General features: G+C 41.7%; 1 protein-coding gene across 7 annotated transcripts in view; it reads left to right on the top strand.

Annotated features, from left to right (window-relative positions):
- The first annotated feature begins 7,397 nt into the window (after nucleotides 1-7,397).
- Nucleotides 7,398-24,653, top strand: part of clockb (clock circadian regulator b) — a 37,937-nt gene continuing 20,681 nt past the window's right edge. For 2 of the 7 annotated variants that reach the window (XM_036136857.1, XM_021309929.2), the window contains exons 1-12: nucleotides 7,400-7,666; nucleotides 12,659-12,743; nucleotides 14,420-14,548; nucleotides 16,896-16,984; nucleotides 17,382-17,441; nucleotides 17,525-17,673; nucleotides 18,197-18,288; nucleotides 19,803-19,892; nucleotides 20,072-20,192; nucleotides 20,493-20,606; nucleotides 22,603-22,721; nucleotides 22,811-22,893. In XM_036136857.1, the coding sequence (XP_035992750.1) occupies nucleotides 16,968-16,984; nucleotides 17,382-17,441; nucleotides 17,525-17,673; nucleotides 18,197-18,288; nucleotides 19,803-19,892; nucleotides 20,072-20,192; nucleotides 20,493-20,606; nucleotides 22,603-22,721; nucleotides 22,811-22,893 (845 nt within the window). In that variant the 5' untranslated portion in view covers nucleotides 7,400-7,666; nucleotides 12,659-12,743; nucleotides 14,420-14,548; nucleotides 16,896-16,967. Of the gene's footprint in view, nucleotides 7,667-7,837; nucleotides 8,480-11,076; nucleotides 11,166-12,658; nucleotides 12,744-14,419; nucleotides 14,549-16,895; nucleotides 16,985-17,381; nucleotides 17,442-17,524; nucleotides 17,674-18,196; nucleotides 18,289-19,802; nucleotides 19,893-20,071; nucleotides 20,193-20,492; nucleotides 20,607-22,602; nucleotides 22,722-22,810; nucleotides 22,894-24,653 lie in introns of those variants that run through there. The other 5 variants (XM_036136855.1, XM_036136856.1, XM_012851352.3 and 2 more) reach the window with 5 other exon arrangements.

Here is a 24,653-nt window from a genome sequence, read left to right as displayed (position 1 = left end):
AAACTCGGGTGTGGGAAGAGTTCGGAGAGGCCATGGAGAAAGACTTCCGTATGGCTTCAAAGCATTTCTGGTCCGCTATCCGGCGTCTCAGGAGGGGAAGTAGTGCAGTACCAACACTGTTTATAGTGGGGGTGGAGCGCTGTTGACCTTGACTCGGGACGTCGTGTGTTGGTGGGCAGAATACTTCGAAGACCTCCTTAATCCCACCAAGACGTCATCCATTGAAGAAACAGAACCTGGGGACGGGTCGGGTTCTCCCATCTCTGGCGCTGAGGTTGCCGAGGTTGTTAAAAAGCTCCTCGGTGGCAAGGCCCCTGGGGTGGATGAGATTCACCCTGAGTACCTTAAGGCTCTGGATGTTGTGGGGCTGTGTTGGTTAACGCGGCTCTGCAGCATTGCATGGACATCAGGGGCAGTTCCCCTGGATTGGCAGACTGGGGTGGTGGTCCCCCTGTTTAAAAAGGGGGACCAGAGAGTGTGTTCCAACTACAGAGGAATCACACTCTTAAGCCTACCTGGTAAGGTCTATTCTGGGGTTCTGGAAAGGAGGGTCCGTCAGATAATCGAATCTCGGATTCAGTAATAGCAGTGTGGTTTTCATCCTGGATCTGCTCTACACCCTCAGCAGGATCCTGGAGGGTGTGTGGGAGTGTGCCCAACCAGTCTTTTTTATTTTACATATGTTTTGTGGATCTGGAGAAGGCATTCGACCGTGTCCCCCGAGGGATCCTGTGGGGGTTCTCCGGGAGTATGGAGTACCGGACCCTTTAATAAGGGCTGTCAGGTCTCTGTATGACCGGTGCTATTCGCGGATGACGTGGTCCTATTGGCTTCATCAGGGCGTGATCTACAGCTCTCACTGGAGCGGTTCGCAGCCGAGTGCGAAGCGGCCAGGATGAAAATCAGTGCCTCCAAATCCGAGACCATGGTCTTGAGGCGGAAAAGGGTAGAGTGCCTTTTTTGGGTTGGGGAGGATGTACTGCCCCTTGTGAAGGAGTTTAAGTATCTTGGGGTCTTGTTCACGAATGAGGGGAAGATCGAGTGGGAGAAGGACAAGTGGATTGGTACAGCGTGTGCTGTGAAGCGGGCGCCAAAAGGCAAAGCTCTTGATTTACCGGTAGATCTATGTTCCTACCCTCATCTATGGTCATGGGGGCTCCTCTTCCCTCCATTAAGGACCTTTCATCACAGCGATGGGTGTCTCGAGCCCGTAACATCATCAGAGACCCCACAAACCCCCACCATGGACTGTTCTCCCTGCTACCTTCTGGGAAGAGGTTCCACAGCATTCGCTGCAGGTCCTCCAGGTTTTGTAAAAGCTTTTTCCCTGCTGCCATCAGACTGTTGAACTGCTAAAGCTAAAACTGGACTCTGTATCACATGTGTCCTGCATTGTGTCCATCTGATAAAGTGCACTTTATCCTGGAACTGTCCTGCAAAGTTACTTTTTTATCCTGCAGTTTCTTTATTATCCTGCGAAGTTACTTTACTATCCTGCAAAGTTACTTTATTTATTCTGCAAAGTTACTTCATTTATCCTGCAAAGTTATTTTATTATCCTGCAACGTTACTTTATTTATCCTGCAAAGTTACTTTATTTATCCTGCAAAGTTACTTCATTTATCCTGCAAAGTTACTTCATTTATCCTGCAAAGTTACTTCATTTATCCTGCAAAGTTATTTTTATTATCCTGCAAAGTTACTTTATTCTGAAATCCACTGCAATTCACTGAAATTCTTAAGCTGTATGCAAACAAAATTTCGTTCTGTACACACAAAATGACAAAGTTTGTCTAAGTCTAAGTCACAAGCTTTGGGTCGTGACCAAAAGAACGAGATCCCGGATACAAGCGGCTGAAATGAGTTTTCTCCGTAGTGTGTCTGGGCTCTCCCTTAGAGATAGGGTGAGGAGCTCAGTCATCCGGGGAGGACTCAGAGTAGAGCCGCTGCTCCTCCACGTCGAGAGGAGCCAGTTGAGGTGGCTCGGCCATCTGGTCAGGATGCCTCCTGGACGCCTCCCTGGTGAGGTGTTCCGGGCACGTCCCACCGGGAGGAGGCCCAGGGGAAGACCCAGGACACGCTGGAGGGACTATGTCTCCCGGCTGGCCTGGGAACGCCTTGGGATTCCCCCGGAGGAGCTGGATCAAGTGTCCTGGGAGAGGGACGTCTGGGCCTCCCTACTGAAGCTGCTACGGATGGATGGATGGATGGATGGATGGATGGATGGATGGATGGATGGATGGATGGATGGATGGATGGACATACAAAACAGACTGGAATGAGGCTTGTTTAAAGATACAAGAAGAAACAATAAAGACACGATTTAAAAGACTACAATAAGTGGCTGATAAGGACGTAGAGCACCCCTGTTAAACTTCACGGGGTGTTTAATAATGTTCCAGATGTAAGACAAGTGTTTGAAACATAAAGGAACTATTTTACACTGCTTATAGGGATCTAAAAAAATCTGGATTTCTGCAAATGAGTCAGTCATTTGTCAGATGTTTTCAATATCAGTTTGAATGTTGATGTGAAACTATGCGTGTCTGGAAATTACTCAGAGGACTTCACACAAACGAAGAAACAAGCCAAACTACTGGATGTTGGACTCCTGGACAGTAATAATCTAATGTGTAGAAGCTCCTTCTAAACATTTTCAGTGATGCATTTTTTTGTAATAACAAATAATAATTTGCTGCTTTTATCTCTTTAAAGGGGATTGCAATATGGTTGGAGGATGCTGTATATAACGAGGAAAAAAGCAGATACAGATGTGCTTTCTACACACAAGGAAGAAAACTCCACCATAAAAAAAAAAAGAAACGGGCAATCAAGAACCTGAAAGATCCAAAAGCATCAGATCCTTCCCTGAGCTTGAGTCTATGGACCATCTAGAGCCTCGGGATATGAATATGTAAAGATTGTCCAGGAAAACAGCAGGGACAGTGTGTTCTTTGTGCTCAAAAGGCTATCAGCAGGTCAAAGATAGGGCCTCCGTGAATCACGTGGTAGCCTATAGGATCACTATGTTTGTTTAAGAGGAGCACAATCTGTTTAGTACAAAATGTCCTCTCCACTAGGGGGTGCTAATGTGTAGGAACAGACCAGTTTGCTGCAGCTGTTTTTTATTTTTAATTTTTTTATTTTTATTTTTATTTTTTTTTAGAAACTTGATGAACTAATGAGAACGTTGCTGCTTATTCAGCCCCAATAATACTGACCTACTGAGGGGACACTGTCACCTGTATTTTGTAACGAAATAATAAAAAATATATATATAAAAAAATCCAAAAAACATGCCAATCAGAAAACCACAGTTCTGTGTACATTCACACAGCTCTACTCTAATGAATATTCAAAGCTGTTACAGTGTTGGTCTCTTTTAATTGATAAGTAATAGTCAACAGTAAAAAAAAATGATCTAAAAAGTGTGTTCCTAGCACAGCTTTCGACTTCAGAGGTGCACAGAGAAAAAGTGCTCTAAAATGAATTGATTATCTGCATTTTTAATGCAGCCGAACGTTCCACCACAACCTGACTGAAAATATTAATCAGGGTCAGTTTGACGAGGACCAGGTCATAATAGCTGGACCACTGGGTCAGCGCCTCTCCAAAACCTTCAGCTCTCATTTGGTGATCCCTGTCCGCATTGGTCAACATCTATCTGAGGTGGTCCAGCTAAGGAACAGAAATAAACTGGACCTGTGGACATCAGCAGGCTGATTGAGCCGAGTTTGCCAAAGAAGTTGATGCCAGTTCTGATAGAAAAGTATCAGAATACGATGCAGCTTGTTCTGTGCAGCGCCGCATAGCTGCAGACCAATCAGGGGCCCATGCTAACCCCCTTTTGTTGGAGGTTTTAGTGCTGTTGACTTGGCCTCCACATTCCCCAGATCTCAGTCCAATTTGTGATTTGTGGGACGTGCTGGACCCAGAAGACCTATCCCCACCTCATAACTTATAGGGATCTGCTGCTGACACCTTGGTCCCAGATGCCACAGCTCACCTTCAGGGGTCTCGTGGAGTCCTCGCTTTGAGGGTTCGAGCCTGTTTTAAATGGGAAAGGTGGATCAACACACTGACAGGCAGATTGCTAATGTAATACTGTCAGTGAGTGCATAACAAAAGTATCATCCACTTATGTAATTTACACCTCTCCCATGTAAAATTAAGAAATTAAGATCCTAAAAACCCAGAAGCATCGCAGCTGTTCTCGATCCCCAGTCTTGAAGTGGTGCTAAAGAGAAAAACATTTAAATATTATTTTTGGAAATCAGGGGCAGTAAGTTTTCTTGACTGCCCAGAAAGAAGGGAGCTAAAAGAGAAGCAGGGTAAGGCGAAGCCAATCGTATGGAGCCTCATTAAATCACGTGGCAGCTCATGGCTTCCCATCTATGTTTGTTTTAAGAGGAGAAAAACCTGTTTAGTACAAAATGTCCTCGCCAGTAGGGGGCGCTCATAGCTCAAGAACAACTGTGGGAATCGTTGAAGCGTTTATGTGAAAATACTTCCTGCAAACAAACTGGATCGCCTGCTGAGAACTTTCCTGTTCCTTCACCCACGTTTTACCCCCTATGAACAGCTACTGTCACGTTTTTAGTAAAAAAAATAAATAAAAAAATCTCTCCCAGATTTCACTTTCTGTCATCCAAACAGTGCTTCTCAGAGTGACTGGAGAGTTCTGTATTGTTTGTTTTACAAAGCTAGTATTTTTTTGGTTTGTTTTTGTCAAAACTATGATACAAAATGTAAAAATATTTACTAAACAAAAACATTAAATATATTTAATATTGAATATATTTGATATTTAAACATTTTAAAAATTGCGAATGCTATACAGGCTCACAAATGTTGTAACATCTTAATTATTTGGAAAACTTAATGTGTATCATAGAAAAATAAATTAACAAAAGTTATTTTTTTCAGAATGGAGCAAACCTTTCTGAAAGTAAAGCCTAAAATTGTACAACCTCATGATTTATCTCTTGATTCATATCCACCCTATAAATTCAATTGGTTCGACTTAAAAGCAATTATAGATAATTCTAATGAATAGATTCTACTCTTTTACACTAAGTATAGATAATATGTTAAAAAAAAGGCTTCACCGTGGCTTCAGGTATTTGTTGTTGTCTTTTCTCATGAAAATAATAGATTTTCTGGATAAAGTATTTGTCATGTCGCCTTGTTTTAATAGTCGGGGATAAAATAACAGAATCAGGATAACTCCCTGTTCAAATTCAGACCAAATTTTATTGGGACATTAAAAAAATCTGCGCTCAAACAAAAGCCTGAGCAGAATCATTTCTCCATGAGGGAGCAGACCAAAGTTCCTCCTCAATACCTTCAGAAACTGAAAGGTTCACAAAAACTCTGTTGGAGTTCTTGCTGCTAACGGTGGTTCTGTAAGCTAGTGGACTTTCTATTTTTACTCACTGCTTTTTTAGTTTTGCTTGTTTTTTTGTTTAACAAATATGGCCATAGTATGGGGTATGATTTATGTGTGCTTGTATTTGAATAATTCTAGAGAATGGTATTCAGTGCAAGTATTTGATATGGGTGATGTGGTTCTCCACCGGTTCCATTAGGGGCCGACAAACGCATTAAGGGGAAGAAAAATGTAAACGTTATGTGTCCGTCGTACTCTGAATGAATTTCATATTGTTTGATTGCAAGTTCATTCGAGCAGGAGGGACAGCCCGCTGTTTTGTGCAACGTAAGACAACACAGCATTGCTGCTGGGTAACAACTCTGAGCTTGGTATCTGGTTTGTATCTTTGAATTCAGTGCCAACATTTCTCTTGGTACTTCAGTGTTTGTAAGACACCCGGAAAAAACATGAACATGTTTGGGTCAAATTCTAAAACCCTTATGTTTTTTAAACCTGGACTAAGTTAGTATGACCATTAGTAGTTTATTCCCTTATGCCATGGATGGACTCTTTGAATTGAGATCCTGTACTTTACCAAGATTGGACATGTTGAATTCGCAATTGAAAGAAAGTAAATCTCTCTTTTTAAACTTTGTTTATAAGATTCGAGCTTATATTTAGTTATTTCAGACTTATCATTGCCATTCCTGTACACAATATTGCACCTATCATAGATTAGTGAAATGTAATAGTAACTTCGAGAAAGCATGAAATGAATATTAAACAGACAACAATGTTCCATTAAAGCTGCTCGCCAGATATTGCTGCAAAATTATGTAAATGTATAGTTCTTCACCTATAAGATGACATTTATATAAAATGTTTCCCTTTGTTTCACTACTTTGTTGTGAAACATTATTTAATCAAGATAAAGCCCACATACCTCTACTGACATCACATGAGGCAACTAATCAATTTCATTTGCATTTTTCCACTTTCTTTACCTCTTCTCTTGCATGATTTAAAGATTTTTCTCTTGCGTTCTGTACAGTTTCATCATTTAATCCATTTAACAACACAGAATGCATTTTAGGAAACAGTCAAACACACAGAGGAGAACAAGATAAGAATAAGACGGGGAAATTTAACATCAAAACTTAACAAAGGTTGCTTGTCTATCATATATTGTTTACAAATAGCAGCTGACGAGCTTGATTCTTGTACCTCTTGTGATGTCATCAACAGACATTTGCTCAAAGATTTGCCACCCCCCCATCCTTCAGCAGCCTGCTTAAAAAAAAACCCCCAAAAAACAAACAAAAAAATCATAGTTTATTGAATTTCACAGTTGAAATAGTCCATATGCTTCATTACCAAGCTGTGCTTTTAATATCAGTGTACATCGGTTAGTGGGAAATATACACTAGTAGCTTTAAAATTGCTTGTGCAAATTCTGTTATCCGGGTCATGGCAAGAGAAAACAGGCTTTTACTTTGTTTCTAAAACATTTATTAACCAAATGAAGAGGACAAAGGTCTGTGCTCCCTTAAAACAAAAACAAGCATAATTGCAGATAAAGCAACTGATCAGTTCTTTTGCACGCCTTTATTTTTTGTAATATATGTACAGTTTTAATCACATATTGAATACAGGGTGGCTCGAAATGTAGGTACACCGTCATGGCTTGCAGGGCTGATGATTGGATGTCGATAAAAGGGGGAAAGCCCTGCAAAGTGGTCTGGGCTATCCCTACCATACCAACCCATCCTGTCCTGGGTCACATTCAGCCAGTCTTTTACAAAATTTGAGAAATGCTAAACCTTTAAAAAAAAAAAAATCCTCACTTGCATCATCTTTGGGTCATGTATTACAATAACGTGTGAGCAACCTAGATTACTATTTTAGAGAAACGTCCTGATTTCCTCCCCAGTCCGGTCAAATGCAGAGCAAGCTGCTGAGCTGCTACTCTGCACTTACAAAAAAAAAAAAAAAGAAAAAAAGCCGAGGATGGACTGCGAATGGAGCAGTCAGACTGAAAATGAAAAGGCCACGAAAACGCCAAGTCATTTCTCCTCTGGAGATCACTCAGCAGTTTCCCTCCGTTTCTGCTACTGTACTTGAAAAATAGTGCGCCCTACTGTCTCCATTGCGCATGACTGTACGTCGTAATATGAAGTAGGCCTCCTGTTTTTCTCCCCAGCCCGAAGTCCTCTCAGTCCTCCTGGCCCCCACCGCCTCGACGTGACGCTCAAGTAAGCAAAACACGGGAGACTGGCTGCTTGGTAATTCGCGAAGGTAAATATTATAATTTTTTTTAAACTGCACATACAAAAGCGGGTGTTGAGAAACAGTTAAGTTGATTGTTTGTGTACGGTGTTTCTTTTTTTGTTTTTTTCTTTCGGCGTGCGGAAGCGGTCGGACTGCAGAGCAAAGCTTCGGGACTGTTTCCGCACGCTCGAGGGAGAGTAGAGGCCCAGTGACCCACATTCTGAGCTGCCAGTATCTGTGTGAGCGAGTGGGCGTGCGCGTGCGCGGCTCCTCCTCTGTGTGTGTGTGTGTGTGTTTGCGCGCGCGTTCCCATTGACTATATATGTATGCGTGTGCGTTCGCGCATACATCTGCCGCGAAAAACGTTTGTGCCGTCGCTGGTTTCGGCTGTTCCTCGCCGGCCGCAGCTTTGTAGGGTTTTTTTTTTTTTTTTGTCGGCTAGTCCGAAGACGCTGCCTCGTGCGGTTGTTTAGACGCGCTCCCTCGCGCTGCTTGGTGGCACAGCGCTGATATTTTGAAGATTATTCCGTCTTCAATGTCAGTTGTTGCGTGACAGCTCCAGGCGCGGCGTCAGCCTGCACTGATAGAGACTGAGTTTTTTTTTTTTTTTTTTTTCAAATGAATTTATTTCTGGTTGTTTATGTGATCCATGTGAATCGCTCTGCCCGTCATAACCATTTGCGAGTGTAGCGGGGAGGAAACGGGGACAGTAAGAGCATTAAATCTCTTGAGTTAAATGGGCAGTTTTCGGTAGCCAGCTTAGTTAGCCTGCTAGCTAGCTAAATGGGTTGTTCTCTTACGGTTGTATAACAACAACAACAACACCTGTGGCATTAAAAGGTATGTGGAATACTACTTCTTCTTGGTCAACAACACTGCTGCGGCCATGTTGCTAATGTCAAGAGTTGATTCATTCGTAATGGTGATGTGTTTCTTAGCTCTGTGAAGAAGCACAACGTACTGACGCTTCAGCCGACTGACCATCAATTACAGACCCCCCCCAAAGAGCTAGAAATGCAGAAATAAAGATGGGGGGGTGATGTGATGTGCTGTGGGGGTCTTTGCAGTCACTGTGACCTGCCTGCCTGCATCCAGGTCTTAAAAGCAGAGGATGTGAAATTGTGAGGCAGCGGTTCTCCTAATTTGCTATCCAGAGGTGTATTTTAAATTTTAATATTATAACAGCCACAATGAGAACACAGCTGGACAGTAAGGCATGGATTTGACTGCAGGTTTTGATTTAAAAAAAAAAAGCAACCACCCCCCCCCCCCCCCCCCCCCCCAAAAAAAAGTGCATTGTTTGGTCTAATGTCATCAAAGAGGCTTGGCGTGCAAACCTTTGCAGTTTTGGTCGGTTAGTTGCAATTTTATTTCAGGTAAGAAAATACCTGAGTAATTACGGCCCTTTGCTTATTCTTATCCCCCTTTTTCGGACGACAAAAAAAGTCCTTTCATCCCTTTCTGATGTCATTTTCTTCCAGTACACACACCACACTGTACCATGTGCTTTATAAACCATGGTGAATCAGTTTGTTTTGTTTCGCAGTGAAATAGCTTCGTGAACTATGGAGATAAAATGTTATCAAGAGACGAGTAAGCCCACAAATTAATTAATTAATTTCACTGCGTATTTAAAGAGTTGGCGTGACAATTTAGTCAATTTGGCTTGAGAAAAAATGGTCAAAACTAGAAATAACGCTCAGTGACCTTCTGCTGTTAGATAATGCTTATTGGCAATATTTTAGTTCATGTAAATGGAGTTATATGTAGAAAGCTTGTGCAAAACATTCCCTCTGACGGGTATGAAATGATATGGCCGCTAGAAAATATTCTGCACTAGACGGAATCATTTCGGTAGTCCAAAAAAAGTCAGGTATGGATAGATGAAATTGTTTAAAACTAAACGGCGAGGGGGCGCAATTACTAGCACCCTAATGAAATTGTGGTGTCTACTGGTGATGTTTCAAAAAGGATCGGACATTTATTCAATTCCACCGGGGTCTGAATAAAGTTGTTTTCCAAATTATAAATAGTCTTCGGTAAAGAACGCTACTTATAGGGGTCAGAATGATAACATCTACCAGCAGGAGGTCATGAAGAGTTAATTCGGTTTGCCCAGGAGTCGTAATCTGTCACAAAAATAATCCTCTGACCCTAAGTGCTTCATGGAAACATGGTGTAATACAAAGTTATATGTAATAGTACACTATCAACGTATTTGCGTGTTTTTAATCTCCATGGTTCACGAAGAATAGAATCGTACACCACGGTATAATTGGTACGCAATGGTTTGTGTACAGGTGGGAAGGGATGAACAGAACTGGGGCGCGAATCGGTGACCGGCGGATCTGACCCGAGACGAATCTAACGCTATGAGAAAACCTGAGTAAATACGCCACTGAGCAATGTTACCAACATTCGCACAAGTTTCCTCCAAAAATCATGTAAAAAACGATGCCAGGATCATTTAAGATGGTAGCAACTTGTTTTTTTTTTTTAAATCTTAGGGTTTGAGTAATATATGTCCTCTAATTGAAATTGAAACCTCTTATAAGTTGTGACACAAAATCAGACAAGATAGCTGAACTTTAATTTGGTTTTTAACTTTCGTTTTTGTAAATTAAAATAAAACGTTCAACAAATGCTTTTATATGGATAGTGTAAATGTCAGACTCGTAGTAGTCTTATTCTTTAGTCACAATGTCGAGTTGCTTAGAATATATTTTTGCAACAATAAGCTGTGAAAGAGAACGTGGTGTCCTGAAACACAAATACATTCTGCTGACTACATTTATTTTAACACAGACGGTTCTGTGATTCAGATGAAAAATGATTTCCAGTCTTAAATGGATACCGGGACTTGTGTGATGCTCCAACCTGCAGATCAGTTCATTTTTCTTATACAGGTACTGAAAAAACATCAGATAGTAGATTATTGGCCTGATGTTACTAAAGTCCACCTATGTTGACGTATCGGGCTCAATTTTGTCAGAGCAAAACTCAAGGCTCAGCTTTGTTGTCAGCAGAGGTGGGAACGAAGAATAGAATAAGACTCCAGGTCATTTTTCTTTTCGACAATGGAAACGGCAGATAAAACGCAGCGTTGAAGGGTCGATTTAGCCTGTAGAGCAGTAAAATGGCGATGGTAACCAACCTATTTACCATGGTTTCACAACGTTCTCCCAGCGAGTTTTCTTTTGTGAAACAGAATAACCACAATTATTTATGCTGCGTGAGAAAAAACTCCAACATCCTCCTGATCACTGCTGTTCTGACGTGTCTTTTGTTATAGTTATTTCTTAGTTTGACTCCTTTTTAAAACGAATCCTTTAGAAGCGCCTGCTACATTCTGTTGCCTTCATTTGACCTATTTTCTTGTTCTGCTCCTCACAGAGCATGTTGATATTATTTGGCTATTTGTTGGCTCGTCTGTCCAGGCGGCCGTCCTGCAGACGTCTGCTTGGACAGACCTGGGTGGGAGCTTCTTTCAGCCAGCTGAGCTGCAGTGCACACCAGCAGTAGGAAGGTAGCGCAGCGCTGCACACAACTGGGCAAAAAATGTGTCAATTTGAAAGAGCCAAGTCAGCGTTTTTCATAAAGCAGTTAAAACAGTAGGCACTGACTGAATGATTTCAAATAAATGAAAACATTAAAACTCAGACGGAGCAGCAGCTATTGAGCGGAGCAGCAGGCATCGCTACGCTTTGCCAAACTAGCCATGAAGCGTCTTTGTACCCCTCCAGTGCGGTCCGCCACATCAACTGCTTCCATGTTTTTTTTGTGCCGCCCGTAGAGGCACACATGCATGCGGACGCTGGCTTTTAGGGAGGCTAGGTTTGATTTTGATTAAGCAACGTTTCTCAGCGAGAGAAAAAAAAATGAAAAGGCTGCCGTTCTGCAGATGATAAACTGTATCGGAAGCGGGTTTGATTGATTTTACAGGAAATATCTGGAGGGTAGCTTTAGGAGCTTAACGTTTCGCCAATTAACCGTACATTTCATAAATACGGGCCGTGTAGAGAAACGGATTAGATGGATTTGTCCACCGCAAAAATGTCTCGTTTTCCAAAGGGGACGAAGTCGATGTTGAGTGTTGTCCCTGAAACCCTGGAAGCGTATCAAGCAGCCTCATTTTGGTATTCTGCCTCACTCGATGGGTTTCGATGGATTATAACGGCCTTCTAGACGCCGGAGGATCTAGAGTTAACTAAACTGTAATCCAGACTTTATCTAAGATTATACCTGCGGATTTCAGACTTGGAAGATTCTGTTAAATAAGGGTCCCTCTCCTTCTGTGTGATTTCTGTCAGTCACATTACCTGTACTTAATGCTTTGTATGATTATATAAACTCTAAAACGACTAATAAAATTAGAATATCTCACTGCTGCAACTGTCTTCCCTACCATGTGGAGGCAAACCCACTTTTAACATTTTACAGACTCCTAAAGGACACGTCTGATTCACTAATTGTTACATAGCCAAAAATTGCAGACCTCTGCGATTTGGAAATTGCGTTTTTTAAAATCACGATTATATTGAAAATGCGATTAATTGTTCAGCCCTAGTCACATCAAGTTTAAGGGGATTTAGTGTCAAGTTAATGAAATCCCTCATTATCTCTTGGTTTCAATAGATTAACTTGGACTGTTGTTCAGACATTAGTGCTTGTTTTGTTTATTTTTTCTTCTGTACGATTTGGGTCCAAACACACATGGGGGATTTTGCTCATTGATATGAATATTAGGATAAGCCGGCGGGTTTGCAGATGGGCTGTATCACAGCGCTGCTGTGTGGGGAACTGGGTCATTGTTCGTCAGCTTCCCAGCAGCGCCGTTTCACAAAGTTTTTAGCGTCCTGACGTGACGTGCTGCTCTGATCTGACAAATGCTGCTGCTGCTGACTTCTGTGCAGAGGATGGATTTGATGTTTAGGTTTCTTGTCCGTGTGGGGAACTGAATCACGACGATGAACCCATTCCTGCGCTGGCTAATGAGTCAGGGCTTTCTTTGTGTCGCAGGTCAGGTGTGGTGTGAAGTTTCGTCACAGCTTGTGAAGAAGACTAAATAGGCCAGTTTTGTCTAGGAGGGACATTCCAGCCAGGGGTAAGTTAAAAATGGCTTTTTTTTGGGTTTGTTTATGTTGTTGTTTTTCTCAATAGATGCTGGCAAACGACTAGATTTTGGTTTTCTTTAATTGTCACATATTGAAGCAGAATAATTTTCAAAGGCAAGGCAAATTTATTTATATAGCACATTTCAGTACAAAGACAATGCAAAGTGCTTTACATGATTAAATATAGGAAAATAAAACAGAATAAAAGCAAGTTGGAATAAAATGTAGAAACAAAATAGAACATGGGAGAATGAAAACTAAAAGCAAATATTAGCCTTTATTATTGAAGGCTAATAATGCCATGATTGTACGTGTTTTGGGAAAAACTGAAGGTTTGAAAACGTAAGTCTGAATGTTGTGTCCCAGGATTTGTCGGCGATGAGAAGGCAGGCGGTGCTAACTGAGCCTTAATGAGGAGCTCTGCCTCACGTCTCAAACGCTGCGGTGAATCTGGAAAAGAAAAGTGACAGGATGAATGTAGGAGTAGGAAACTGCATTTAAATGAATCCTCTCATAAAAAAAATCACGTTTTCTTTTAAAGCTAGAAATGATCAAACACGCAGAAGGACCCTCCGTTTGGGTCGTTCTACGTTTGCTGTTTAAAAGGCGCCAATGTGCCAGTTCTGCCGTATAAACCTTCACATGAATCATTTTACTTTGATGTTTAGCTATAAGTAACAACATGCAAACAGTTTTATTGTGAATTTAGTATTTTTTTTAAATAGCGTACAATTATTTAAAAGTTCAGGTTTAGGGAATCTTATTTAAAATGTTTATAATCCGTGCTGTTTTATTATGTTTGTTTGTTGCAGATATGGTATTAAACCTTAAACTTCTACTGCAACTATTTGTTAAGAATCCCACTGATGAGCACATTACAAGCCTAGCACGTTAATTCATCAATTTACAATCTGTATATGGATCATATTCAGTAAGTTATAAAATGCATTTCTAAGAGGCTTGTTTATCAGGTTAAAAGTACCTTTTTGAAAAATAAATAAATAAATACAACATCTAAGACGGGATTAAACCTGCTTTTCATTAAGACCCTATTTCTGCATAAAATGTTTTGCTCTTTTATTGGTCTGATTAATTGTTCTAATCTTAAATGCTGTGTTTTTATTAGCTGGAGCTGAAAAAGAAAATCATAATTAACAGACATTTTCCAAATTTCCCCGTTGTGGGACAATAAAGGAATTTCTTATCTTAAATAAAAGCTTCAAAACATCATCAGTCTGTGTATAATGTGCTTCCCTTAGTGTAACTAAGTAACTAAGAGTTACTGAAATAACCTTTCAGTTATTAAATATGACCGTATGGGTAGTTTAGAAACAAACTCTTTGTTAATTTATGCTGTGATTTTTTTTATTTAATTTTATTAATCCTTTATTTATAAAGGTTAGTCTCTTGAGACTCAGTGTGTCTTGTAAATGAGCTGTTTGAAAATATAGCTTCCTTAGTGGTGAGTAATTTTTTTTTTTTTAAATGTACTTTAAAATGGAAAATCTACTAAAGTTTAGAAGTTGCTGATCACCTGGAGTTTTTCATTTGACTTAATTTTCCTGCTGTCTGTCCTCAGGGCAGCCATCTGCAACAGTGGAAAATCCTCCAAAACCTGCGCCCACACCCCCATGACCCTCTCTCTGTCGTTCTCTGGTTTCTCCAGCAGGTTTTGGTCGACCAAAGGCGTTCTTCCTCGTGGTTCGCTGTCCTGACCTCAGAGTCAGCGACGGCACCGACCCCTTTCTGTGACATGTGAGAAAAGACGTTCGGCGTGTGCAGAAGCTGCTGCAAGGTAAGGAGTCCCCCATGGCTGACTTCCACTGAAAATGCTTTGGTCTGGCAGACAGAATTTAGTGAATGTGTGTGTGTGTGTGTGTCAGGGTTCCCGCGGATCCTTAAAAAGTCTTAAAAGGCATTGAATTCTGTATTATAAAACTAAGGCCTTAATTGGCATTAAAATTTCTTAAATCAGTCTTTCTTAGGTCTTAAAATTGTTACCAGGTCATAAATAGGATTTTATTTTTGTAATCCTTATCAAACGGTAAAATAATTGACACAATTAAATATTTTTTAATTTACAGAACGGCTCAATGTAACCATTTTTGGGTCGTCCCGATAACGGAACCAATAAAAACTGTCGCGGCCGGATCATAGCTGTGAAAAAGAGTTGGCGCTGGTTATGTTGTGGTTTTTAAAACTGATAAATAGTTTATCTTAGTAGGGAACAAAACAAAGTTTGTGAATTCAGTTCAGTAGTTGTTAAAAATATATCTGTAATTTGTGTGTTTTTTTTTTAGCTTTCTTCCTATATTGAATGTTTTTCAAAATGTTAAACATGTCTACTGGGCCAGAAAGTAATGGTTTATGTTAAAATAATCATTTGGGTGAAGTTGTCGCAACCAGGTTTATCTTGTTTATCGTCAAGTTGGTCTTAACTTTTTATTTCAAGTGGCATTAAAAAGGTCTTAAAAAGTCTTGAATTTCACTTGCCTTATGCTGTAGGAACACTGATGTGTGTGTGTTTGGTACCAGTTTTTACTAATCCTTCACCTTTGTAAAAGAGTATAATTGGTTTTTTAAAGGCAGCCAGTAATAATGATGGTTAGAGGCAGCCTCTAGCACGATGTGTATTTCAAAAAGCACTTTTTTAAATCTTTCATTCGAGTTGATTAATGGCCTTTTGAATTTTTTTTGACATGTTCAGCCCTTATTTACATTTTTAACATGCTACCATAATGTTTTTTGAAGATTTAATGTCAGTGAAACCGCTCTTTTTGAACAAATTAAGTACTCTACTGCTTTCCTTACAAAATGTCCAGCCTTTTAGATTAGTAGTACTAGACACCCATTAAAGCGACATAAAGCGGAGCCAGTGCATTAAAAAGAAATGTCGACCAGCTCCTTTTGTTGTCTGGTGTTTGCCTTTTCCATGACTTGAATTTGACCCTGCACAGTTGGTGCTGGTCCACCTTTCAGGCACAGTTTCATCATGACTCATGCGTTGAACTGGTTCACAGGTGGTTAAAACGTGGCCGCAGATGAAAACTCTGAGATATTTCTAAATATAGACGATAACGCACCTAAGTAGAGTAACAATGTTCAATTTTCATTACATATTAGCTTCTTAAATATTCCTAAGAGAGGGATCAATCTCTCTACCTGTCCAGATGAGGTGCAGTGCTGGCCACTCTGCTGGCATCCCTGCTACAGATGTGGGAAAACTTAGAAAGAAGTCGAGCTTTTGTTGCTCTATAATCTGTGCAAAAATCAAACCTTTGGCTACATATATATATATATATATATATATATATATATATATATATATATATATATATATATATATATATATATATATATATAATTTTTTATTTTATTTTTGAGTTTTGAGGAACTTCCAATTAGTAATCCCTTGCTTACTGTTTCTCTGGATATAAATGTGTCATGACATAAAGGCACGTTGCTTTTGAACACTGGCATCGATCTAGCCTGATCCAGGCCTGGTTTTTATCCTGCCACCATGCACAGAGACTAAGAGACGTTCAAAAACGTCTTGAAGGCTCTCTGCTGGAGAGCCGGAGGAGAGTGGAGCTTACTTTAGGGTCTCAGAGGGATCCATGGTTAGATGGATCTACGTGCCAAACAGTAGTTTGGGAGTGATTTCAGGAAAACGCCTTCTCTGCTCTACTGTCGGAGGGCATGGCATCATAAACCGTTTGAAATAACGGGACCTGTCAGATCACAATTAGGGGGAAAATTGGGTGTTTCATCGGATAATGGAATCAACACTCAAAAAAACATCCACGGACGCATAATAAACCGTCTTCTTTTCAAATAATTTCTTAAAATGGAACTTTGCCCCGATACAAAAAACGAACCGACTCAAATTAAAGGTTTTAGTTTTCCTACTTCTTTCAGAGAGGAAGTTATCTGAAGACTTCCTGCGTATTTACCAGCGGCTAAAATGAATACAGCCAGCACGGCATGCACCTCAAGTTGTCTCAATTAAAGGCATCCGATTAGATGTGTGAATCTTTTGTTACGATTTATGCTGTTAATCCCCTGAACAGGATTACGAAGGATTAAAGCGACGATCTTAATTTCATTTACGTTTTCCGCCCTGTTTTGTCTTTCATTTCCAGGTGCTTTTCCAAATGCCGACCTCACGGCTAAAGAACAAGTCACTGCAGCCACAGCCCTGATCAGCAGCCACCATGACATCCAGCATGGGGTACGCTGACCGAGACACGCACACAGACCTGCATACAAATTCATTCCATAGTTTTGTCTAATTACATCGAAGGAATGAGCTTCAGGAACTGTCTGCGATTATAAATGAAAGTATTTTGACATTCATAACCGAAGCTCCGACAGGGCACGCCCTATTACTCAAACTGAGTTTAACCTTCCTGGCATGCATCGCACATTCTTCCTTCCTTTCTTTCTTTCTCATCCCAAATAAACTGGCATCTGTTATGCATTTCAGGAATCTTGTCGTTTTAGCTCTTCTTTATCATCTACTAATGTCACTAACGCGTTTAGGCTTCAAAGTCTCCTACAAACGTACACCCGCAGGAGCGCCAACATGGCAGAAAGTCACTTTTCATTCACTGCCTTGCTTCCTGTAGGGATGATTGCAGCCTCACCGATGGGTTGATGGAAGAAGATGAAAAGGACAAGGCCAAACGGTGAGCGCCGCGCCGCGCCGCGGGAAAAAAGCCGCCCCGGTCACGTAACGCTCGACATGTAACCGCACTGCTTTGGGTTGCAGCGTGTCCCGCAACAAGTCGGAGAAGAAGAGGAGGGACCAGTTCAATGTCCTCATCAAGGAGCTTGGCACCATGTTGCCGGGCAACACCAGAAAGATGGACAAGTCCACCATCCTGCAGAAAAGCATCGACTTCCTGTGTAAACACAAAGGTCGGGTGTCTCCGTGGTCCTCCCGTCACTTCCCGTGCGTACGTGGAGCTCCTCGCTGGGTGGAGACTCCTCACGCTGGTCTTTGGGGTTAATTATTTACTCCGGTGCTCTCCACTATCAGGGCCGTTCGCCCTCATGTGCTGAACTCTTGCAAAAAACGGGGTTTATGGTACTTTTTATGACGCAGGGGAAATTGTAAAATATGATTTGATTTATTGTAACCTTCTGAACCGCTGGCCGTATCTAAATGCTTAGTTACTTATAGTTAGGGATTGGGTTGTTTTAGCGTTTCAGCTTTGATGGTTGTAGATTAGGTGCAGTAACAGCATTTGGGGCTAACGGTCCTATAAATCCCAGCTTTTAGCTTGGAATCATCGTTTTAGTTCTTAGCTGTGCTGTCTTTGCAGTCGGGTCGGTCTCTGAGAACATTTGTTTTATACACCCTTCATCTTCCCCGCCTCTTAGTTTTAAGAGTCCTGAAACGTGTTTCCTTGAACCTCATCCATCCTCCTTCCTCCTTCAGAGATCGCAGCCCAGTCGGAGTCGAGCGAGATCAGACAGGACTGGAAACCCCCCTTTCTGAGCAACGAAGAATTCACACAGCTCATGCTGGAGGTCAGAAATGTCACATTCTCTGCTCTATTCCTGTATTGTGGGTGACAACGGCGTAGGACCGGCTCCTCTGTTGGTTCTGTGGTTGGGTTCTCCTGTCGCAGCCGAGCGCATGCGTGCAGTCATCGTGGACATTAATGTCACATAGATTTTCATCTTCTGGTTAGTTTGCAGATAAACCCTTTTTTTCTGCCACCAACTAACTCTGCCACCGGTCACCATCAGCTGTGACCGCTCTTCTTATCAGAACCAGCAGAGCTTCTGTCTTCCTGACAAAGGACCTGCTTTCAAGCTTAGTCCATGCGGTTTTAGTTGAGGTCAAGAACCGTCCCAGTTAATGGTAACCTCCTGTATCCATTACAAAGATAGTTTGGATGTGTTTGGGTCATTGTCCTGTTGGAACACCCAGCCGGGTCCAGGATTCAACAATCTAGCTGTAGATGTGAGTTAAGGTTGAAGGATTTGGTGGCAGTCATCTACCTGTTTCTGTTCGACTGGCTTCACCGTAGATGGGGACCAATCACCTTCACGTTGACTGCAGGCTTGAGCCTTGGTGGGTTCTGGGTTCTTCCAGAACATCCCGGCCAATTTCCTTTTCACCTGATGGGTGACCGTTGGGTTAAACTTGTTAATTCATCCTAAACACACATCAAAACTGGGCAGGGACAAACCAGGCCAACAATAAAGTTCTCCAATGCCTTTCCCAAAGCCCCGAACTTTGCTTAAAAGCTGAAGACACTGATGCAGATGTTCTTCCTGTCTGTATGTTTAACTTGCATGAATAATTTTGTCTCTGTGTTGATTGGGAAAAAAAACACTATAAATTCAAACTTGTACCTGTTAAAGAACATGATATTTCCCATGAGAGAAAAGAATGGTTTAAAAAAAATCATTTAAAGACAAAGAATAATCTGGTATTCATGCCAACGATGACTGTAGGAGCCTAAATTCTGTTTAAGTTAAGATAAAAAGGATTACTCATAAGTTACAATTTATATACAACAAAGTTAAAGGTTCTCATGTGTAAGGAAGCAAATGTGCATATTTAGTTGCATTAGTGAGTTTCTGGATTATTAGGGGTGTGGCTTCGGCTTCAGGTTAGTCAGGAGTGGAGCCACACAGTTTTTTGACCTCATCCACATTTCTCCTAATCTTCTTTTATTATTTTATTTTTGCTGGATATTTCATACCTGTATCATTTATATTTTAGAAGTAAATGGTTGAACCTAACGGAGAGGATGCTTGTTTTTTTTTTTTTGCCATTAAGTGGATTACAGAGGGGAAAAGAAGAGCGTCAAGCTCATGGCTTCATTAATTAGGAAACCACAATGACTTCCTGTAAACCTGATGTTTTGCCTAACTAACAGACGGCTGCTATTCTGGCTTTGTGTGTCAAACTTTTCTCTTAAATCTTTTCTGTCTGGCAAAGACCGATCCTTCGTTTCAGCATTCAGTGTGTGCTTTTCTCTTGCTAGTAAACAGAATATGTCACATTATCATTTTTGCCTTTGGTTCAGGCTTTGGATGGATTCTTTATAGCAATAATGACCGATGGAAACATCCTGTACGTCTCTGAGAGCGTCACCTCTTTGCTAGAACACCTACCAGTAAGTATCGCTGGTTCTCTTGGTTCATCATGTATTCATCTCTGGTTCTACTCCAGTGCAGGCTTTAATGGATTTGGTGTGTATGTTCGTTGTGGTTCAGATTTAAAACCTGTCCAGTGTGAATATTTAGTTTTTGTTGTTTTTTTATCTCTTAATTCCTGAATTCTTGTATTTTCCAGGCGGACTTGGTGGACCAGAACTTGTTAAACTTTTTGCCCATTGGGGAACACTCCGAAGTGTACAAGGCTCTGTCTACACACCCAGCTGACCTGGAGAACCTCAATAGTGACTACATGAAGAGTCAGTAACAGTGTCTTAAGCTTGAATAATAAAAATCTCCTTTAAAAGTATTCATTCTAAAACCAGGAGGTACTTTGTATGGATTTTTGTAAAGTGGTAAAAACAGTTGTAAAAACATTTCTGCCTCCTTTCAGTTGTGTCCTCTGTCTGCCTCACAAAAGGCCCTGGCATGTTTTTGATTTTTGGAGAAACGCAGATGCAATGGCGTCAGTTTTTCTTTCCAGCACTATAAGATATTTTCCAGCAGTGTCCTTCCCATTTGTAATTGAAGTAACTCTTTGTGTGCGTCTGTCTCTTCAGCTAAGAATCATCTGGAGTTCTGCTGCCACATGCTGCGAGGGGCAATTGACCCCAAAGAGCCCCCTGTCTATGAATATGTTAAGTTCATCGGCAACTTCAAGTCGCTCAATAACGGTACGCTGCTCCTCTCATCGTTAATTTGATGCCCAATGCTTTAACGATGTTAACGTGATATTTCACATTACAGACTTTAACCTTTTACAATCGGAACAATATCAATTATTAAATCATAATAAGCATAAGCAATATTATGAGTAGCTATTCCACTCCAAAGCACCTTATACAGGTCCTTATAAACGTATTCATGGCCCTTTTTACGCTTGTGTCGTACTACAGCCACCAAGTTCTGTATGGCAGACCAGCTGCACATAATTGTGAAGTGTAAGGATAATTTTAAGGTATAAGTATAATTAAAACAGGGTTAGGATATAAAAACAATATCCCAATATGGATGGAGCTAAATACAGGGCAGTCCTGGAGGAAAACCTGCTGGAGGCTGCAAAGGTGTTGAGACCTTAAACGTGGAGCCAGAGCTACGATAGAAGGGTTCAGGTCAAAGCAGATCCACGCATCAGAGACGGCACCAGAAAATAAATTTTCAGTCCGTCTCCATCTAATCTGACTAAGCTTCAGCTAGGGCTGGACGATATAGGAAAAAAAAAACATATCGATATAATAGAAATCATATTGATCGATATCGATAGTTATCAACAAATTCAAAACATTTATTTTATGTGCAGCCCTGGCCATTTTATGCTGTTGCTTAGAAACCTATTTTTAGATCCAGAACACACAAACGCTGAATTCAAACTCAGCCCTTTATTCAACCAACGTTTTACCAAAACTGCAAGTTTTTATAAAAGAAAAATTAACCACGTGCTCTCTGAACTCTTTGAAGGGGGCGGGGCTTAGGGGGGCGGAGCGGTCCAGGGTCTGCGTTGTGATTGGTTGGGAGAATGTAATATTAACCTACATAATAGCCTTGAATGCAAAAGGAAAGAAAACTTTTTATTCTATTGAGCTTTTTACTGACCCTTTTTGTCTATCATCGATATACATCTGTTGATCGATGTATATTGTTATTGAATTGTCGTCCAGCCCTAACTTGAGCTAACCTGACAACAGCCAGCTGCATGTCTCGCTCCGCCTAGCTCCACTCACATACATCTGGGACACCGCGATAGGCATTGCCTTTACTGAAGGCTGGGCCTTATCAAAACTCCTTGCATATGATTGGATATGCCAATTGTCTGTCATCTTTATCTACGTGCTATTTCAACCACTCACACCGAAGCTAACCCGTGACGCTGATGAGAGCGACGCAGGAAAAAAAAACTTTTTTTTTTTTTTTTTTTTATGTGTTTGTGGCTCTAGTGGCACGCATTTTATTGACAGTGAGCTGACAGGAAGAGGGGGAAGACAGGCGGCAAAGCGCCGCGGGTCGGAGTCGATCCCGGGCCGACCGCGTTGAGGACTAATAGGCGCGTCCGCGCCCCGGAAAACAAAACTTGCCAAATTCGGTCGGGAGAAGGGCGAAAACATGGTGTCCACCAACAAAAGCCTTCAGAGCCGTTCTCTGATGTTCTTTTAATGAAACAATATCAGATAGATTGGACAACACGGAAGAAATAGCAGCATCAATGCTAACGCTTGGTTCCTCGATGCGAGCCGCCATTGTTGTTGGAATCTCACGGTCGCTTCTCCACTACGTCACATCCAGGAAACACCCGCCCTGCGTCCTGATTGGCCAGACCATAAATTTGGTTGGGGAAATCACTTTCAATGAGCGGTGTCCCAGATGTATGTGAGTGGAGCTAGGCGGAGCGATACATGCAGCTGGCTGTTGTCAGGTTAAACTTGAGCTACTTTGCAGTAATATGCAAATATTTCAGCCTCTGGCTAAGGTGAAGAAATACGCTAAGACTTGCAGCTGTAGCTAAAGTGAAAGCTGCTTCTGCAAAGCACCGACTCCATACGCGTGCAAGCAAAACCTTTAAGTTTTTTATTTGTGAAAAGATGTTATTGCTGTGCGTCATTTCCACGTATTAACCATCTAACAATTAAGACCTCTGCAGTTGAATGTGACGATAAACGGTTCACTTGGTTTCAGTTCCAAACATCACCAGGAACGGTCTGGCAGGAGTGTTACAGCGGTCCCTGCAGCCTGCCTTCGACGACCAGGTGTGCTTCGTAGCCACCGTCCGCTTGGCCAAACCTCAGTTCATTAAGGTATCGTCAAGACGAGACAGCCGAGTCCTCCTTTTTTGTCATTTTACTTCCGGTCGGGTCCTCATGTTTTTTTTTTTTTGCGGTTGTAGGAAATGTGCACAGTCGAGGAGCCAAATGAAGAATTTACCTCCAGGCACAGTCTCGAATGGAAATTCCTCTTCTTAGACCACAGGTAAACTCGCTCTGTAGTGACTCTGTGGGGAATTCCTCTTCTCCATTCACAACTACTTTTTCCAAAGTATTTTCCAGGCGCGGCCGCCACCGTCAGAAATGAGGTCAAAGGGGGGGATTTAAATCTCTCTATAGGCCACTGGAAGTTTTGTGAAATGTCACGTCTCTCTTTAACACCTTGGTTTTGCTGCGTGTGCCGCATCACGTCTTGATAGGCGAGGATGTGCAAGGAAAACCCCACAGCATCCAGGGAACAATGAGCTAGATCTGAAACTACCCTATAAAGGTCTTCAAGGAACAAAATAACGTGCTACTCTCTGTTTTTCATTTTAAAATATGAACGACACGTCTAACCTGGGTGATATAAACACGCATTACGACAGGCAGAGCTCTGCTGACTGTTTGTCCCCAATCTACTGGTGTGACCTAAAAATGGGTTTGCAGCCCAAGTTTGCAGGTTGGCAAAGAACTTGACCTGGTTTTAGTTTTAAAACTGTGCCACAGATGGCATAGTGGAGGTTTGAGTTGCTGACCTCTGCGTTTTCTGCTCTGCTCTGCGTTTTGGTCCGGTAACAGCCTGTTGTTCTATCACGGCTCTTCCCGTTACGCCTCAACTTGCCAAACCCGCGTTTCTACTTTTCCACTGTTTCTTCGCTTCATCTTAGAATTGGCTTTAAACCAGCAATGACTACGAAATTTACTGTAAAATTAACCTACATCGTTCTCATTTGTCATCCAGAGTGGAATGACAATTGTTCTCCTTTTAAACCGAGAGGTGCGGTGCGTAGCCCGTGTTTACTTCCTGGTTACTGCGCCAATCATACGTGAGTTCCTAAAACAGAGCGCAGCATTTGGTATTTTATGTTGTCAAAGCAGCAGCAGCCTGCTAACATGGAGGCCAGTAGGAGAAGCCGACCAGACGTAGACCAGAACAAGACCGTGTTACCTGTTCGGTGGAGTATCACAGCAGCAACGAATCATCGAGGAAACGGCACAATAGGCTGTCAGTCGTCTGTGTGTTGCTCCCATTCCAAACACTAGGTGTCATTATTACTTATTCCTCCTTTAAGCTGCCAGAGGAGAGAGAGATGTGGCCGAGTTGGCGAGCAGCTGGGTTGGCGAGACGTCGTGAGCGGAGCGTCTTAATAACGTGGCTGTGAGAAGAGAGAAACAAGGGGTGGTCTTACTGCCCTTCTCACGCAACGTTTTCTGGAAAGGCCTCGTCTGATCCGCCTCACTGTTTATATCTTGATCACTTAATTGGTTCTGTTTTGCCTGAAACGAGCACAGCTGATACTGAAAGCTGCAGGGGAGCCGTCTCTGATGGCAGTGGCTATCTGTTGGTCATCTTCATTAGTCAGCTAGACGTCTGCTAACAGCTGAAGACATCAGAATCACTACAGGGACCTAAATATTTTCTCCTGAAACACACTGTCCTGTCTTCTTTCATGAGCTTTATAGATGGATCGTTCACACAGCATGTTAGCTTCTTCTGTCCTGCTTCAGCCTGTCATGATTCTGGTCTTAATAAATTGGCTTTGTTCACATATTTTTGTCCAACCACGCTCTCACACCTTCTGTCATTACTAAGCAGTTCGGCATAGAGCAATAAACCCAAACTCTAAATCATTCCCAATATCAGTGGATCCAGTATTAGTTTTGAAAGACCTGCCAGGACTCTGCGTTTAATAGTTAATTCATTCATGAACGTCATGCATCTACGCTCCGCTGCTAGTTTTTTGTGATGCTTGTTGTTCGAAG

This window comes from Fundulus heteroclitus, chromosome 5 (assembly GCF_011125445.2).
Source record: "Fundulus heteroclitus isolate FHET01 chromosome 5, MU-UCD_Fhet_4.1, whole genome shotgun sequence".
NCBI classification, from domain to species: Eukaryota; Metazoa; Chordata; class Actinopteri; order Cyprinodontiformes; family Fundulidae; genus Fundulus; species Fundulus heteroclitus.
The sequence above is the reverse complement of the archived record's forward strand: the minus strand, read 5'-3'. Positions and strand labels throughout refer to the sequence as shown.